This window comes from Heterodontus francisci, chromosome 23 (assembly GCF_036365525.1).
Source record: "Heterodontus francisci isolate sHetFra1 chromosome 23, sHetFra1.hap1, whole genome shotgun sequence".
NCBI lineage: Eukaryota > Metazoa > Chordata > Chondrichthyes > Heterodontiformes > Heterodontidae > Heterodontus > Heterodontus francisci.
Window position 1 is genome coordinate 20,663,704 of NC_090393.1, and position 16,207 is coordinate 20,679,910.

General features: G+C 48.8%; 1 protein-coding gene across 1 annotated transcript in view; it reads right to left on the reverse strand.

Moving 5' to 3' along the window:
- Positions 1–16,207, reverse strand: part of LOC137382909 (2'-5'-oligoadenylate synthase 3-like) — a 70,412-nt gene that overhangs the window by 2,221 nt on the left and 51,984 nt on the right. Inside the window, exons 23-28 of the mRNA XM_068055485.1 lie at positions 10,331–10,415; positions 7,855–8,031; positions 6,054–6,360; positions 4,625–4,797; positions 2,380–2,630; positions 230–362 (exon numbers count right to left, since the gene is read on the reverse strand). Of these exons, the coding sequence (XP_067911586.1) occupies positions 230–362; positions 2,380–2,630; positions 4,625–4,797; positions 6,054–6,360; positions 7,855–8,031; positions 10,331–10,415 (1,126 nt within the window). The remainder of the gene's footprint in view (positions 1–229; positions 363–2,379; positions 2,631–4,624; positions 4,798–6,053; positions 6,361–7,854; positions 8,032–10,330; positions 10,416–16,207) is intronic.

The window sequence follows — 16,207 nt, forward strand, 5'->3', positions numbered from 1 at the left end:
AACTAATATAGGAAGTAAACCAAAGTTAGGGTTGTGGTGATCTAACAAAATGTCTTTGTGTTTTATGAACCCCTTGATAGGATCACTATCTTCTATTACCCGTTCCACATCGAGTGGCCACTGAGGAAAGTTGCCGTCTGATATAAATCGTACAAGTACCTCTATCTGTTAAATTTTAGAAAATTCCAGTACTTTAGGACTACAACATGCATTTCCTATGATATTTTACCTCAACATCCCAGGGGGTGATGTCCGACACACAGTCCTGCTGTAAACATTTTTCAGCTTCAATTGCTACTAGATCCCATCTGGCATTTGCAGCAACGTTTCCTGTTGGATCTGCAGGATCGAGAATCATTGGCCTAAATGTTCAAACAACACAAGCACCACCAGTCAATGGATGTATTCTGAGATGCTCATTCTTCAGACTGCACAAAACTCTGTGATTTAATTTCTCAGGCACATATTTTAAGACTCGTCAGTGAGCAGTGGGTGATTCCTTGAGGCATACGCAGTAAAAGAGGCATTATATACCCAACTCTGATAAATCAACTGCAGGTTTTACTGTAAATAACACATTTGAACCAGACTTTCCCATGTGAGTAAATGCTTTTATTTTTCACAGGAACAGCAATTTGGCTCCCGCCTCGATCATGATGTCTCGCCATCCCTAAAGCTGACAGTGAATCTGAGGAAGGATCAGAAGGTGAAACAGAACATAGCTGAGCAAAGGCCAAAGTCGATGAGCAGAGAAGACTGGGGTTATATTCAGCTGGTGTGGCTCGGATCCTGTTGCTTTCACAATCGTTGAGCTAGTATTCAAGCAAAGAATGCTGTCTGATCATAAAAGTATACACCAGTCAATGGAATCATTAAAAGCTATCTCTTTTATATGAATTTTAAACAGAGTACTTGCAGCTCAAGGTGAGCATGTCTGTCATTGCCTTGCCCAAGGTCAACTGATGTAGCAGAGATCAGCAATTACATAGAATTACATGGAATATACAAGACAAAAACAGGCCATTCAGCCCAACTAGTCCATGCCGGTGTTTGGAATGGACTTGTGTCTCCTCCTATCTTTTCTCATTTAACTATCAGCATAACACTCTATTTCCTTTGCCCTCATATGCTTATCTAGCTTCCCCGTAAATGCCTCGATACTATTTGCCTCATCCACTCCCTGTGGTAGCGAGTTCCACATTCTCACCACTCTTTGGGTAAAGAAGTTTCTTCTGAATTCCCTATTGGATTTCTTGGTGACTATCTTATATTGATGGCCTCTAGGTTTCTCCTTCCCCAATAATGGAAACATTCTCTCTGTGCTAACTCTGTCAAAACTTTTCATCATTTTGGAAACCTCTATTAGGTTATCTCTCGGCCTTCTCCTTTCAAGAGAAAAGAGACCCAGCCTGTTCATTCTTTGCTGATAGGTATAAACTCATATTTCTGGTATCATCCTGGTCAAACTTTTTTGCACCCTCTCCAGTGCCTCTACATTCTTTTCATCTTTTGGCAACCAGAACTGTACACAGTACTCCAACTGTGATCTAACCAAGGTTTGGTACAAGCTCAGCATAACTTTTCTACTTTTCAATTCTATTCCTCTAGCAATGAACCCTAGTGCTTGTTTTTCTATTTTTATAGGCTTATTAACCTGCCTTGCTACTTTTAGTAATGTGTGTATTTGTCCTCCCAGATCCCTTTGTTCCTCCCCCCAACTTAGATTCTTATTTTCCAAGTAATATGTGACCTCATCATTTTTCTTACCAAAAGAAGAAAATTTTGAACAAGGAACCCTCCAATACCACAGACGCTGGGGTATTTACTTACTGAACCATCATGGAAGCTTATAAATCCCTTTATTAGTTAATTTTTATTACTTATGTCCATAACTTCTGATAAAAGAACCAGAAAGGACATTAGGATACATTTATTTTACACAGCAAGTTATGATGATCCGGAATGTACCACCTGAAGCAGATTCAGTAATAACTTTCAAAAGTAATTTGGATAAATATTTGTGGAACGAGAAGCAGAGTTAACGTTTCGGGTCAGTGACCCTTCTTCGGAAGGGTCACTGACCCGAAACGTTAACTCTGCTTCTCTTTCCACAGATGTGCCAGACCTGCTGAGTGATTCCAGCATTTCTTGTTTTTGTTTCAGATTTCCAGCATCTGCAGTATTTTGCTTTTATATTATTGGATAAATACTTGATGGGGAAGATTTGCAGAGCTATGGGGAAAAATCAAGGGAGTGAGACTAATTGAATAACACTTTCAAAGAGCCGGAACAGGCAGGATGGGCTGAATGGCCTCCTTCTATGCCGTACCATTCTATGATTTTCCAACTGGAAAAATACTGGAAAAAAATCCAACTTGCCTTGGCTCTTGGAGTTTCCTTTTCAGGAAGTTGCCAACGCGGGAACAGTCAAAGTTATAGTTGTCAGTCCAGAACATCCATAGTTCACTGTATCTAACAATCAGTTCCATGACTGTGCGGAATCCTACAGCGGTGTTGAAATTCTCTCCCCCCTCAACACTCTCCCACGCGTAGATGATCAGCAGCTCCAGGGCGTACTTTGGTGGGAGGAACTCTCTACTTCGCAGTTCCTTTTTGTGCGGGCGCACATACTGTTGGGTAAAAATAAGTCAATGCATAAGCTTGTGATCCTTGCACAGTTATTTTCTCATTCAAAGCATTGAAAAGTAAACTTTGCTAGGCGATGCTCCCAGTGCAGAGTCTTGCTCAACTGGAGTGCAAATTGAAGAATATTTTTTAAATGTAAATAAGGAGGAACTGTTTCCACTGGCAGAAGGGCCAATAACCAAAGGGACAGCTTTAAGATAACTGGCAAAAGAACCAGTGAGGAGACGAGGAGAATTTTTTTAGCTGTCAGTTATTATGATCGGGAATGCACTGCCTGGAAGGGCAGTGGTAGCAGATTCAATAGTAACTTTCAAAAGAAAAATGGTTATTTACTTGTGAAGGAAAATTTGCAGGGCTATGGAGAAAGAGCAGGGGAGTGGGACTAATTGGATAGATCTTTCAAAGAGCTGGCACAGGCATGATGGGCCAAATGGTCTCTTTCTGCACACGAGTGCAGAGGCTATGGCTGGAAAATCACAAGCTAGTCACATTGACCTTTGTGCCTGAGTCTGTTGAGGGACCATGGGGGAGAAATTCATTCATGGAGCACAAACCTTGTCTATTCCCCAGGGGCAGTGCGCTACCTGTGCAGCCTAGGTGGCGTTCTTTGTTAATCTCATTGAAGAAAGCTCGTGGATGGCGCAGGTAACAACCTGCTCCAGGGAACACATCTAAGTCTGCATAGCAAGTGATGCTATATGAAATAATTTCTCTCCCCTCCCTCGCCCACAGTGTGCAGCCTCACCGTACAAAATTTAGGTTTTAGTGCTGAAACTTCTTTGCATAAATCTTTGTACTTATCAAGATGAGGATGGGAACAGAACCATTTCCACTTCTGGCATCAAGTGTTAACATCAAGCAGTCCTCAAGGCAGGTGTAGAATGACACTCCATCTAAACTACCTGATCAAGCACATCCAGATCAGGAATAATACAGGTTGCATGAAAGGCAAAGCTTCCTCTACTCTGCCCCAACCTTAAAACATTCCCATTTACATGCATGTCGGCACTTTTGGAGCTCGGGGCTGGATGCATGTCAAAACCAGTGACTGGGCCACATATGATCTTACAGAAACTGAGGACTGTACATCAACAAAATCATGACAAATGCACAAACTGGGAGCCCCAGGGCTGGCCTGAAAGCGCTCCAGCTCATCCTTTCTCCACAACATTGTTAAAAAATTATTTTAAAATAACCTAGTTGTTGATGGCGGTTACTGCACTGAAGAATCCCGAGGAGGCTCACCTCCTGCACTGTTCATCTGAAATCAATTTCCTACAGGGGTCCTTAAACAGGTGGTCGGTCCCTCATTGACATATACAAGGGCCCTAGCACCCTGGATGAATAGAAGATGGGATCAACTAAATTAACAGTGGCCTCGAAGGTCCACATGTATTGGGTGTGGGATACCCACTGCTAAATTTGCCATTGTTGTGCTCATTTTACACTGAATAAACCAGTGCAAACATACCAAATTTTATTTCTTCTTCTGTTAAATCTGAGCTGGATTAGAATCTGGTCAACAAACCTAGAAGGAGAGGTTTATGACCAGCTGCGCAACCGAATGAGTGTAAAATTACATAGCTACTTCATCATGGCTGCACTGTCTACTGTTTTAGGAATCCCTATGGTAAGGTCAGTCTGAAAGAGCCCTGACTGGTCAACTAGAGAAACACTTGGAGACACAGGGGTAGAAATTCGCCAGATCGGGCTTTTCCATCCGTTATAGTGGGAAATCCTGGGCTGGAAACCATAGAAGCAGAACTTTTAGCACCATGTCAGGGCGAGATCAACTGGTCAGGCTTCAAGAATCATCTAGGTTTAAATCATATTGTAGAATATTCGGAAGAAACGAGTCCTATGCTATTTTAACAAAGTTGTTTATGTTGGTGCCTTTGTTAAAATAACAGAGAAATACATTCAGAAGTTTTTTGGTCATAGCACATAAATCAACTTCAACAGCAGTTCCCAAACCTACCATTTTATACCAATACTTCACAAGGCGAATGAGGCCTTTAAGTTTAACTGGGCGCTTCTTTACAAAATTCCTCTGAAGTTCGGTGAAGCATGTTGAGAATTCTCCTCCAACCCCATTGGCTTCAATCAGGTCTATATACACCTGGACATTCGGGCGGGCCCGTGTTTGCTGACCTTAAGGACATTGAAAAGATGAAATCTTATTTTTAGGTTCTGGGCAGTCTAACACAGCACAAATTGCTCATGATTGATGGAAGGTCATTTTGTAAGGGTTAGAAGAAAAAAAACTTAAGTGCTGAAAATCTCAAATTAAAAATAGAAAATGCTGGAAATATACAATTTCCTGGAATTTCCACCAGGCTCGCCTGATTTACCACCGTAACTTTGGCAGAAACCATGGAGAAATGATGGGAACAGCCATTTATGCTGTTTCTTTGGGAATTCCATCAAAATTATGGCCGATGATCTGCACCAGCCCTACAGAAATTCTACCCCAATATGTCTGATGGCATCAAAACAAAAGAGAAAGACAGGTTTCAGGTAGAAGTCCTGAAGCCAAACATCCTCAGCCATTTCAGCAGGACCAGCATACACTGGGTCCCAGTTGTAAGGGTGGGTTTTTGTGATAGCCTTGTGGGCTGGAGTGGTGGTGGGGGATGGGGAGGGGGTGGCGGGGAATGCAGTGAAGAGGCTGCATTTGCCCCTACAAGGTCATCAACACAAGGGACTTGGGGAGCCAGGGCAGGGATTGCACCTGCACTCCAGCCCTCGCCCCACCACTGGACACCCATTTCATCTCTGCAGGCAGTACACTGAATGAGGTGTACTGGCCTCAAAGGGCAGACGTGGAAACCAACATGGGAACCTGGTCTACCTTCCTGGACTGGACCCCAATTGTCATCTCTACTTCTATCCTGATAAATGTTTCCAGTAGGTATCTACTTCTTTGATTAATGGTCCCATTTACAAAGGGAGCTGCTGTTGAAAGTTTCTGGAAAAGTTTGACCACTCATTTCCTGCAGCTCGAAACCTGAAACCAGATTTGCGAGCAGCCTGGGACACGCGGTTACCTAAGATGCACCTCTAGTGGCCCTCTGGTCCCATGCTAAGGAAAAGGAGGGGCCAACAATGGATCCCATTTCTGGAGATGAAACGGCTACACATGGAAAGATAGAAGTGAAATCCGCTGAAGGCAGTCTCACCAAGCTGGCCAAAGGGCGAAAGGTGTTGGAGGGGTATGGTGTGTTCAAGATCATGGTGGGATAGACCTGGGGAGGGTTTGGCTTGGTGGGCAAGGGGATGGGTTGGGGGAACAGTAGAGGTAGCTGAATGGATGTTTTTATGCTGTTGGTGCACACAATAAGAACCCCTTTAAATATAACTAATTTCCTGCAATTTCCACCCAACCATTTGCATTCAATATCTCATACCTAAAGCATCAAATGCTGGCAGAACATCAACCTCTATAGAATCAGACTGCTCCGTGGATCTAAACTGGAAGTTCAGGGAACGAGGAGAAATTGATAAGCCAGATGGCAAGTTAATTATTCTGGGCTCTGACATAATGATCTCGAATGCGATGCATTGCTGGCATTCCCGCAGCATCTGCTGAATTATCTTCAAGATATCACCCCGGTTTTGCTTCTGGTCTTGAAAACCTTTGAACTGGCTGATGAAGACGACCAGATCTGCATCTGAGCCATTTTTTAAAGCTGTTCCTTTCCCAGAGGAGCCACCCTGAAAAGAAAAGTGAAATAGTTGCACAACTTTTTAAATAAATGTTTAGAAAAATATGTTACCACTCAAATCAGCACTGAATCTCATCATTACCTTGGGTCTATATTCAATGTTAACCTCGTAGGTTCCTTTACTGTCACTTCGGCCTTTTGCTAAATCCAATACCAGAGAGCAGTATGGAAGGGCAAGACTGTGGCATGAGGTCTAATGTTTCCTTTGAATTTGGAAGGTTGAGGAGTGATTTAATCAAAGGGTGTCAAATGCTATTGGGATTGGATCGGGTAGATGCAGAGAAACTATATCCTCTGGTGGGGAGAATCCAGAACAAGGGGGATAATCTAAAAATTAGAGGTAGGCCATTTAGGAATAAAATCAGGTTGCACTTCTTCACATAAAGGGTGATGTAAAATCTGGAATTCACTTCTCCTACAGGCTGTGGGTTCCAAGTCAATTGAAATTTTCAAGACTGAGCTTGGGGGCCATACCAAGTGGAACAAGTGAAACTGGAGTCAGTGAAGGATTTACTGTAGAAAAGCATTGAAAGTGGATGTGAGGGTGCCTTGAGCAAATCAAAGGCTTTAGGAGTATCATGGTGAGGCAGTTGGAAGTTAGACAGTGCAGCTTAAAGTGACTCGGAGGGAATTACTTCCGTAAATAATATAAACATTCAGTTTGGACTTTTTGACACAGATATCATCCCTATCATTGTTTCCTTTCTTTCCTTTAATCTGCCCCTTCAATCCCCAGTGTTTCTTCCCTCTTCTCCTGAAGATATCAATTCATGTTCCTCACCACTCTGGAACCTCACAATCTAGTTAGCTGCAAGTTGTTAAATGGGGCAAGACTGCAGGTCTCAAAGAGCTGCTACCTGCTCCTAAAGGGGATTGCACTGTAATGTGGCAACAAACTGATCAGGTGAGTCGGGAGGAAGGCAGCAAAGCTTACAGTAATGACTTTGGAGGCTTTGTTGTGGAAATGGAACAAAGGAAAGTGGTCCAGTTTAGTGCCAAACAGCACCCAATTGTCAAATCCCAGGTGCAAGCTGCATGGGTGGACATCACAGAGTGGGTGAATGCAATGTCCCAGGCATGCTTGAGAATAAACTTCATGCATGAACCTAGACAATGGATCTTACCAGCTCATTTGATAATGAGGGAGTATGTACCAGAGATTGATCCCCATGTCATCAACATATACACTTTTCAGCAGGAGATATTGAAAAGTGGTCAGGAGCAGGAAGCTTACATGATTCTCCCTCTCCCTAGCCAAGGGGCACTAAAACAAATTGTGGCAGTCCTGCTGCTCTTGTAGAGAGTATACATACAACTCAACAAAGACCCAGTGTTGATCCTGGAACCTTCCTGGTCTGTATGTTTCAGTACTCTATCAGTGCAATTATTCAATGAGTCACCAAAGGCACCTTATATTGTTTGCCAGTGAGTACAGTCTTTTACTGGTCTATTTCTGAAGAGTTTTGGATTCTGTTAGACTCACCTTCACAGCTTTAATGATTTTAATGGAGCGGTTACCAGAGAAACATCTTTCCTTTAAAAACCTGCAGATCTTGTCGATGGTATCAGCCACCTGCTGTTGGAATCTTTGGTCGGGTTGGAGATAATCAAAAATAAATTTATCCAACTTTCTTGGAGGTGTCTGATACAAAGCCATATTCTGGAATAAGAAAACAGCTAGAATTTAATAATTGTTACTTCAACTCAGGTAATAAAACTCTGGATCTGGACAGATCAATAAGCTATGACCCTCCTGCGACTAATATTTTCCCCAGGATAGAGTTTCACAGGTGCTAGTCACTCTGCAGTGACTGCTGGTGCCCTGGTGAATATGTTCCCTCTCTATCCCAGGAACAACTCAGGGAACTGAACCTGGGTCCCTCCTGGTTTGTATGGTTCAGTATCATGCTGAACAATGAAATGATCAACTGAGCCATTGCCTGAGTGGACACAGCAGGCAAAGACACAAATACACTGTCCCCAGTTTTCTGTGTCCAGCAAAATCCAGGTTGTCCACATCTGTGGTACATGCACACTCAAACCAACAATGTAAAGGACTGCCCTTTACAATTTTCTGACTAAAAGTCCCTTCCCATCATTTGAACGAGCTTCCTGTGCATAGAAAATATACAGGGGGAAATCAGGTCCGCAGTGCCAGGCAATGACCATCTCCAACAAGAGAGAATCTAACCATCTCCCCTTGACATTCAATGGCATTACCATTGCTGAATCCCCTACTATCAACATCCTAGGGGCTACCATTGACCAGAAACTGAACTGGAGCAGCCATATAAATACCGTGGCTACAAGAGCAGGTCAGAGGCTAGGAATCCTGAGGCGAGTAACTCACCCCCTGACTCCCCAAAGCCTGTCCACCATCTACAAGGCACAAGTCAGGAGTGTGATGGAAAACTCTCCACTTGCCTGGATAGGCGCAGCTCCAACAACACTCAAGAAGCTCGACACCATCCAGGACAAAGCAGCCCGCTTGATTGGCACCCCATCTACAAACATTCACTCCCTCCTCCACCACCGACGCACAGTGGCAGCAGTGTGTACCATCTACAAGATGCACTGCAGCAATGCACCCAAAGCTCCTTAGACAGCACCTTCCAAACCCGCGACCTCTACCAACTAGAAGGACAAGGGCAGCAAATGCATGGGAACATCACCACCTGCAAGTTCCCCTCCAAGTCATACACCATCCTGACTTGGAACTATATCGCTGTTCCTTCACTGTCACTGGGTCAAAATCCTGGAACTTCCTTCCTAACAGCACTGTGGGTGTACCTACCCCACATGGACTGCAGCAGTTCAAGAAGGCAGCTCACCACCACCTTCTCAAGGGCAATTAGGGATGGACAATGAATGCTGGCCTAGCCAGTGACGCCCACATCCCATGAGTGAATTAAAAAAAAATCTAGTTAGCTGCAAGTTGTTAAATGGGGCAAGACTGCAGCTCTCAAATGTGGCAACAAACTGATCAGGTGAGCCGGGAGGAAGGCACCAAAGCTTACAGTAATGACTTTGGAGGCTTTGTTGTGGAAATAGAACAAAAGGAAGGTGGTCCTGTTTGGTGCCAAACAGCACCCAATTGTCAAATCCCGGCACAAGCTGCATGGGTGGACATCACAGAGTGGGTGAATGCAGTGTCCCAGGCATGCCTGAGAATAAACGTGTAAAAAGTGCAATGGTATCAGAAGTTCCAAGGTAAATGCAGGTGACTTTAAATAAATGGGTACTCTTCCTTCAGACAAAGCATGGATGCCAAGGTAAATATTTATATTTATCAGCAAGGCTGCACAGACCATTTACCCCTTTTTGTAATATTCCTTCATTCAAAAGAAGCTGGGTGGAACAACTGAAGTGGGGACATCATGTACAAGGCACATCGCAAATCACCAGCAAGAGCCATGTCATAAAAGACATTGTGCAAACTACTATGAGAAAGCCTGTCAGGGAGCGAGGTGGCCAGGAGACAGAGATACTGTTTGGGAAGCTCAAGTACTTGCTAATGTCTTTGTTACTGTACTAACCTTCGTGACAGCTGGGAGTGACAGGCGATCAGGATGCCATGCTAAAGGAGTTGTCACCATGTGATGACCCCCACCCTATTTAGCTGAAAATTTGCAGAGGGCATGAGAGAGGTTTGTTACACAGACTGAGTCTAAATCCATACAGCAGGCACCAACCACACTTGCAAAGCAATTGCAAAATGCATTAAAAGTGTTTAAAAGTTAAATACTGTAAATCTTTTTCCTGTAGGATCTTCCCAAGATCAAAGAAAAGTTTCTATCTGGTCTGCTAGATCTGGTGCAAATTGCCAGTAGGAGCATTAATTTTAATTTTTAAAAGATTCTGCTAGCCTTAGCAATGCTGGATGGCAATAACATGCTGGTATTACTACATTCAAGTGTTGCTATTGGAGTAATGACAGAAAATGTACCAAATGACCCTACCACACTGCCATTAGTGCCTCTTCTGGTTATGTCCATCATCGGATGATCACTGAAGAGACGAAAAACATAGGCGATCTGCTGGTTCCTTTATATATATGTGAAATTAACAGGATGAGTGACATTGAACACATCAATCCTGAAATTCCTCATGGCACAATCCAGGGTTGCCTTCTCGGGCTGAACTGCTGGATTCTGAGGTCAACAAGAGAGCACCTCATTTGTACAGGCACAAATTGTCACCTTGGGTTGCCAAATCTTGAGAGAGGGGTTGGAAGCTCCACCTCGCCCCCCACCTCTTCACTGAGGACCCTCACAGAAACGGCAGGAACCCGATGTAACTGGAATAAAAGCAAAATACTGCAGATGCTGGAAATCTGGGCATTCCTGGAAGAGAAGTGGCAGTGTTCAGGTGTTCAGTGTCATCAGTGTTCTGATGAAAGGTCACTGAACTGAAACGTTAACTCTGCTTCTCTCTCCACAGATGCTGCCAGACCTGCTGAGTGGTTCCAGCATTTCTTGTTTTTATTTATTATTATACCCGATGTAACTGGGTTGGCGCCAGCATTACGCGGGGAGACCCGTACTCCCCACAGATTACAACACCTTTCACCTAATTGCAACAATAAACAAAAAAATCAGTTCAAAACTCACTGGAATTCAGCCCAGGTCTAATTTTGTTTAAGTCGGTATAATTCCTTCAGAGACGAGTTGAGGCTAAAAACTCACTGCAACCAATCTAAAAGGAAAGACTTTGCATTTATATAGCGCCTTTCACAACTTCAGGCTGTCCCAAAGAACTTTACAGCCAATGAAGTACTTTTGATGTGCGGTCACTGTTGTAATTTAGGAAATGCGGCAGCCAATTTGCGCAACAAAAACAACAAAGCGATAATGACCAGAAAATATGTTTTCTGGGAGATGTTGATTGAGTGAAAAATATTAGCCAGAAGACCAGGAATAACTCCCCTGGCTCTTTGAAATACTTCTAAGTAAACAAGCTTCCAATCGATTTGACTGTGTCAATCCCAAGGCCTGTTGCCAATGGCATTGTTCTATTTTTTTAAAAGAATTTATCGAGAACGTTTTCACAGATTTATAGAACCTGAACGCAAAAGGCGCAAACAACTCACCTTTTACGTTGCAGAGACGGATAGAAAACTGCTTTGATTTAAAGGTACAGATGAAGCTGTAAGTTTCTCTTTCCTGGAAATCGTGTCCATTCGGTTCAGTTTCACTTTCCATTCTCTCTCCTGGCGTTTCCGAGTTTCGTGTTGCAGATATCGCTGTAAACAGCAGAAGGCGTCTGACAGCGCTCAGTGCTAATATTCTTTCAAAAGGGAGGTACTGCAATGTCACATTGCTGCAGCCAATAGGGGATACAGCGATATCTGCAACACGAAACTCGGAAACGCCTGGAGAGAGAATGGAAAGTAAAGATTCTCTCTATTTTCTTTATTTCCCAGTTCCCATGTGTCACTTGCTGTTAACTTTTATGTCTTTCTTGGTGAGTTCCTAAGCTTCATCCTCCACCCATATAAAGTGCATATAATTGTTTTCAGCCAGAAAGCAGAGTCATTCTATTATCTGGCGACTGCATAACCGAGAAACAGGGGTGTGGCAAATTATTATAGAGATGTTCAGGCTAAACTGAAATTAATTTATCCAGGTTGTATTTCAGTAACAGATACATCATGAATGTATACTGATTGGATTTGAATCAGAAGATTGTGTGATAAACACAACCAGCAGATGTTCTAGGCTAAGGGTGGCAAACCTTTCCGTGTGAGAAAGTGTATACAATTTTTTCCTACTGCAATTGGGTAAAACAAATTACTGAACACTTTTAAAAAACACTCTTCGCCACCAGGCGCAAAAACGCACTAATACTCGGAGCAGCCCCGGACTCTGAATCACACATCACCTCCCTCCACCAAACCTCACCCCACTGTCTCTGTACTCCCCCGCCCCACCCCTGTCTCTGTACTCCCCCAGCCACCCCCCCCCCCCCCCCGTCTCTGTACTTCCCCCCGCTCCTCTGTTTTTCCCCCCGCTCCTCTGTTTCTGTACTCCACCCCCACCCCCGTCTCTGTGTACTCCCTGCCCCCTTCTCTGTATTCCTCCCCCACTGCATCTGTGTGCTCCCCCTGTGTCTGTGTACTCCCCCCCCCCACAGTCTCTGTGTACTCCCCACCCCCCATCTGTCTCTGTGTACTCCTCCCCCCCACAGTCTCTGTGTACTCCCCACCCCCATCTGTCTCTGTATACTCCCCCCCCCACAGTCGCTGTGTACTCCCCAGCCCCCATCTGTTGCTGTGTACTCCCCCCCCCACTGTCTCTGTGTACTCCCCCCCCCACAGTCGCTGTGTACTCCCCACCCCCATCTGTCTCTGTATACTCCCCCCCCCCACAATCGCTGTGTACTCCCCAGCCCCCATCTGTCGCTGTGTACTCCCCCCCCCACAATCGCTGTGTACTCCCCACCCCCCCCATCTGTCGCTGTGTACTCCTCCCCCCCACACTGTCTCTGTGTACTCCCCCCACCCCACTGTCTCTGTGTACTCCCCCCCCCCACTGTCTCTGTGTACTCCCCACCCCCCATCTGTCGCTGTGTACTCCCCCCCCCACTGTCTCTGTGTACTCCCCCCCCCCACTGTCTCTGTGTACTCCTCCCCCCCACTGTCTCTGTGTGCTCCCTCCCCCATCTCTGTGTGCTCCCTCCCCCTGTCTCTGTGTGCTCCTTTCCCCTGTCTCTGTGTGCTCCCCCCCCCCACTGTCTCTGTGTGCTCCCCCCCCCCCACTGTCTCTGTGTGCTCCCTACCCCTGTCTCTGTGTGCTCCCTCCCCCTGTCTCTGTGTGCTCCCTCCCCATGTCTCTGTGTGCTCCCCCCCACTGTCTCTGTGTGCTCCCCCCCCCCACTGTCTCTGTGTGCTCCCCCCCCCACTGTCTCTGTGTGCTCCCCCCCCCCACTGTCTCTGTGTGCTCCCCCCCACTGTTTCTGTGTGCTCCCCGCCCCACTGTCTCTGTGTGCTCCCCCCCTCCACTGTCTCTGTGTGCTCCCCCCCCCATTGTCTCTGTGTGCTCCCCCCCACTGTCTCTGTGTGCTCCCTCCCCCATTTCTGTGTGCTCCCTCCCCCATCTCTGTGTGCTCCCCCCCACTGTCTCTGTGTGCTCCCCCCCCACTGCCTCTGAGTGCTCCCCCCCCCACTGTCTCTGTGTGCTCCCTCCCAGTGTCTCTGTGTGCTCCCTCCCCCTGTCTCTGTGTGCTCCCCCCCACTGTCTCTGTGTGCTCCCCCCCCACTGTCTCTGTGTGCTCCCCCGCCCCACTGTCTCTGTGTGCTCCCCCCCCCACTGTCTCTGTGTGCTCCCCCCCACTGTTTCTGTGTGCTCCTCCCCCCCACTGTCTCTGTGTGCTCCCCCCCCCCACTGTCTCTGTGTGCTCCCCCCCATTGTCTCTGTGTGCTCCCCCCCCCATTGTCTCTGTGTGCCCCCCCCCATTGTCTCTGTGTGCTCCCCCCCACTGTCTCTGTGTGCTCCCCCCCACTATTCTGTGTGCTCCCTCCCCCATTTCTGTGTGCTCCCTCCCCCATCTCTGTGTGCTCCCCCCCACTGTCTCTGTGTGCTCCCCCCCCCACTGTCTCTGTGTGCTCCCCCCCCCACTGCCTCTGTGCTCCCCCCCACTGTCTCTGTGTGCTCCCCCCCCCACTGTCACTGTGTGCTCCCCCCCCCCACTGTCTCTGTGTGCTCCCCCCCCCCACTGTCTCTGTGTGCTCCCTCCCAGTGTCTCTGTGTGCTCCCTCCCCCTGTCTCTGTGTGCTCCCCCCCACTGTCTCTGTGTGCTCCCCCCCACTGTCTCTGTGTGCTCCCCCCCACAATTCTGTGTGCTCCCTCCCCCATTTCTGTGTGCTCCCTCCCCCATCTCTGTGTGCTCCCTCCCCCATCTCTGTGTGCTCCCCCCCACTGTCTCTGTGTGCTCCCCCCACTGCCTCTGAGTGCTCCCCCCCCCACTGTCTCTGTGTGCTCTCCCCCCACTATCTCTGTGTGCTCCCCCCCCCACTGTCTCTATGTGCTCCCCCCCCACTGTCACTGTGTGCTCCACCCCCACTGTCTCTGTGTGCTCCTCCCCCCCACTGTCTCTGTTTGCTCCCCCCCTACTGTCTCTGTGTGCTCCCCCCCCCCACTGTCTCTGTGTGCTCCCCCCCCCGTCTCTGTGTGCTCCCTCCCCCGTCTCTGTGTGCTCCCCCCCGCTGTCTCTGTGTGCTCCCCCCCCCCCGCTGTCTCTGTGTGTTCCCCCCCCCCGCTGTCTCTGTGTGCTCCCTCCCCCTGTCTCTGTGTGCTCCCCCCCACTGTCTCCGTGTGCTCCCTCCCCTATCTCTGTGTGCTCCCTCCCCCTGTCTCTGTGTGCTCCCCCCCCACTGTCTCTGTGTGCTCCCCCCCCCACTGTCTCTGTGTACTCCCCCCCCCCCACTGTCTCTGTGTGCTCCCCCCCCCCCCGTTTTTGTGTGCTCCCTCCCCCGTCTCTGTGTGCTCCCCCCCCGCTGTCTCTGTGTGCTCCCCGCCCCGCTGTCTCTGTGTGCTCCCCCCCCCCGCTGTCTCTGTGTGCTCCCTCCCCCTGTCTCTGTGTGCTCCCCCCCCACTGTCCCTGTGTGCTCCCCCCCACTGTCTCTGTGTGCTCCCCCCCCCACTGTCTGTGTGCTCCCCCCCCACTGTCTCTGTGTGCTCCCCCCCACTGTTCTGTGTGCTCCCTCCCCCATCTCTGTGTGCTCCCTCCCCCATCTCTGTGTGCTCCCTCCCCCATCGTCTCTGTGTGCTCCCCCCCACTGTCTCTGTGTGCTTCCCCCCCACTGTCTCTGTGTGCTCCACCCCCACTGTCTCTGTGTGCTCCCCCCACTGTCTCTGTGTGCTCCCCCCCCCCACTGTCTCTGTGTGCTCCCCCCCCCCACTGTCTCTGTGTGCTCCCCCCCCACTGTCTCTGTGTGCTCCCCCCCCCCACTGTCTCTGTGTGCTCCCTCCCCCATCTTTGTGTGCTCCCTCCCCCGTCTCTGTGTGCTCCCTCCCCCGTCTCGGTGTGCTCCCTCCCCCGTCTCTGTGTGCTCCCCCCCCGCTGTCTCTGTGTGCTCCCTCCCCCATCTCTGTGTGCTCCCCCCCACTGTCTTTGTGCTCCCCCCCCACTGTCTCTGTGTGCTCCCCCCCACCGTCTCTCTGTGCTCCCCCCACCCCCCCCACCCCCGTCTCTGTGTGCTCCCCCCTCACTGTCTCGGTGTGCTCCCCTCCACTGTCTCTGTGTGCTCCCCCCTCCACTGTCTCTGTGTGCTCCCCCCCCCACTGTCTCTGTGTGCTCCCCCCCCACTGTCTCTGTGTGCTCCCCCCCCCACTGTCTCTGTGTGCTCCCCCCCCCCCACTGTCTCTGTGTGCTCCCTCCCCCCCACTGTCTCTGTGTGCTCCCTCCCCCGTCTCTGTGTGCTCCACCCCCCGTCTCTGTGTGCTCCACCCCCCGTCTCTGTGTGCTCCCCCCCCCGTCTCTGTGTGCTCCCCCCCCCGTCTCTGTGTGCTCCCCCCACCGTCTCTGTGTGCTCCACCCCCCGTCTCTGTGTGCTCCACCCCCCGTCTCTGTGTGCTCCCCCCCCGTCTCTGTGTGCTCCCCCCCACCGTCTCTGTGTGCTCCCCCCCCCCCACTGTCTCTGTGGTTCCCCCCCTGTCTCTGTGTGCTCCCCCCCCACTGTCTCTGTGTGCTCCCCCCCCCCACTGTCTCTGTGTGCTCCCCCCCCACTGTCTCTGTGTGCTCCCCCCCCCCCACTGTCTCTGTGTGCTCCCCCCCCCCCACTGTCTCTGTGTGCTCCCCCCCACTGTTTCTGTGTGCTCCTCCCCCCCACTGTCTCT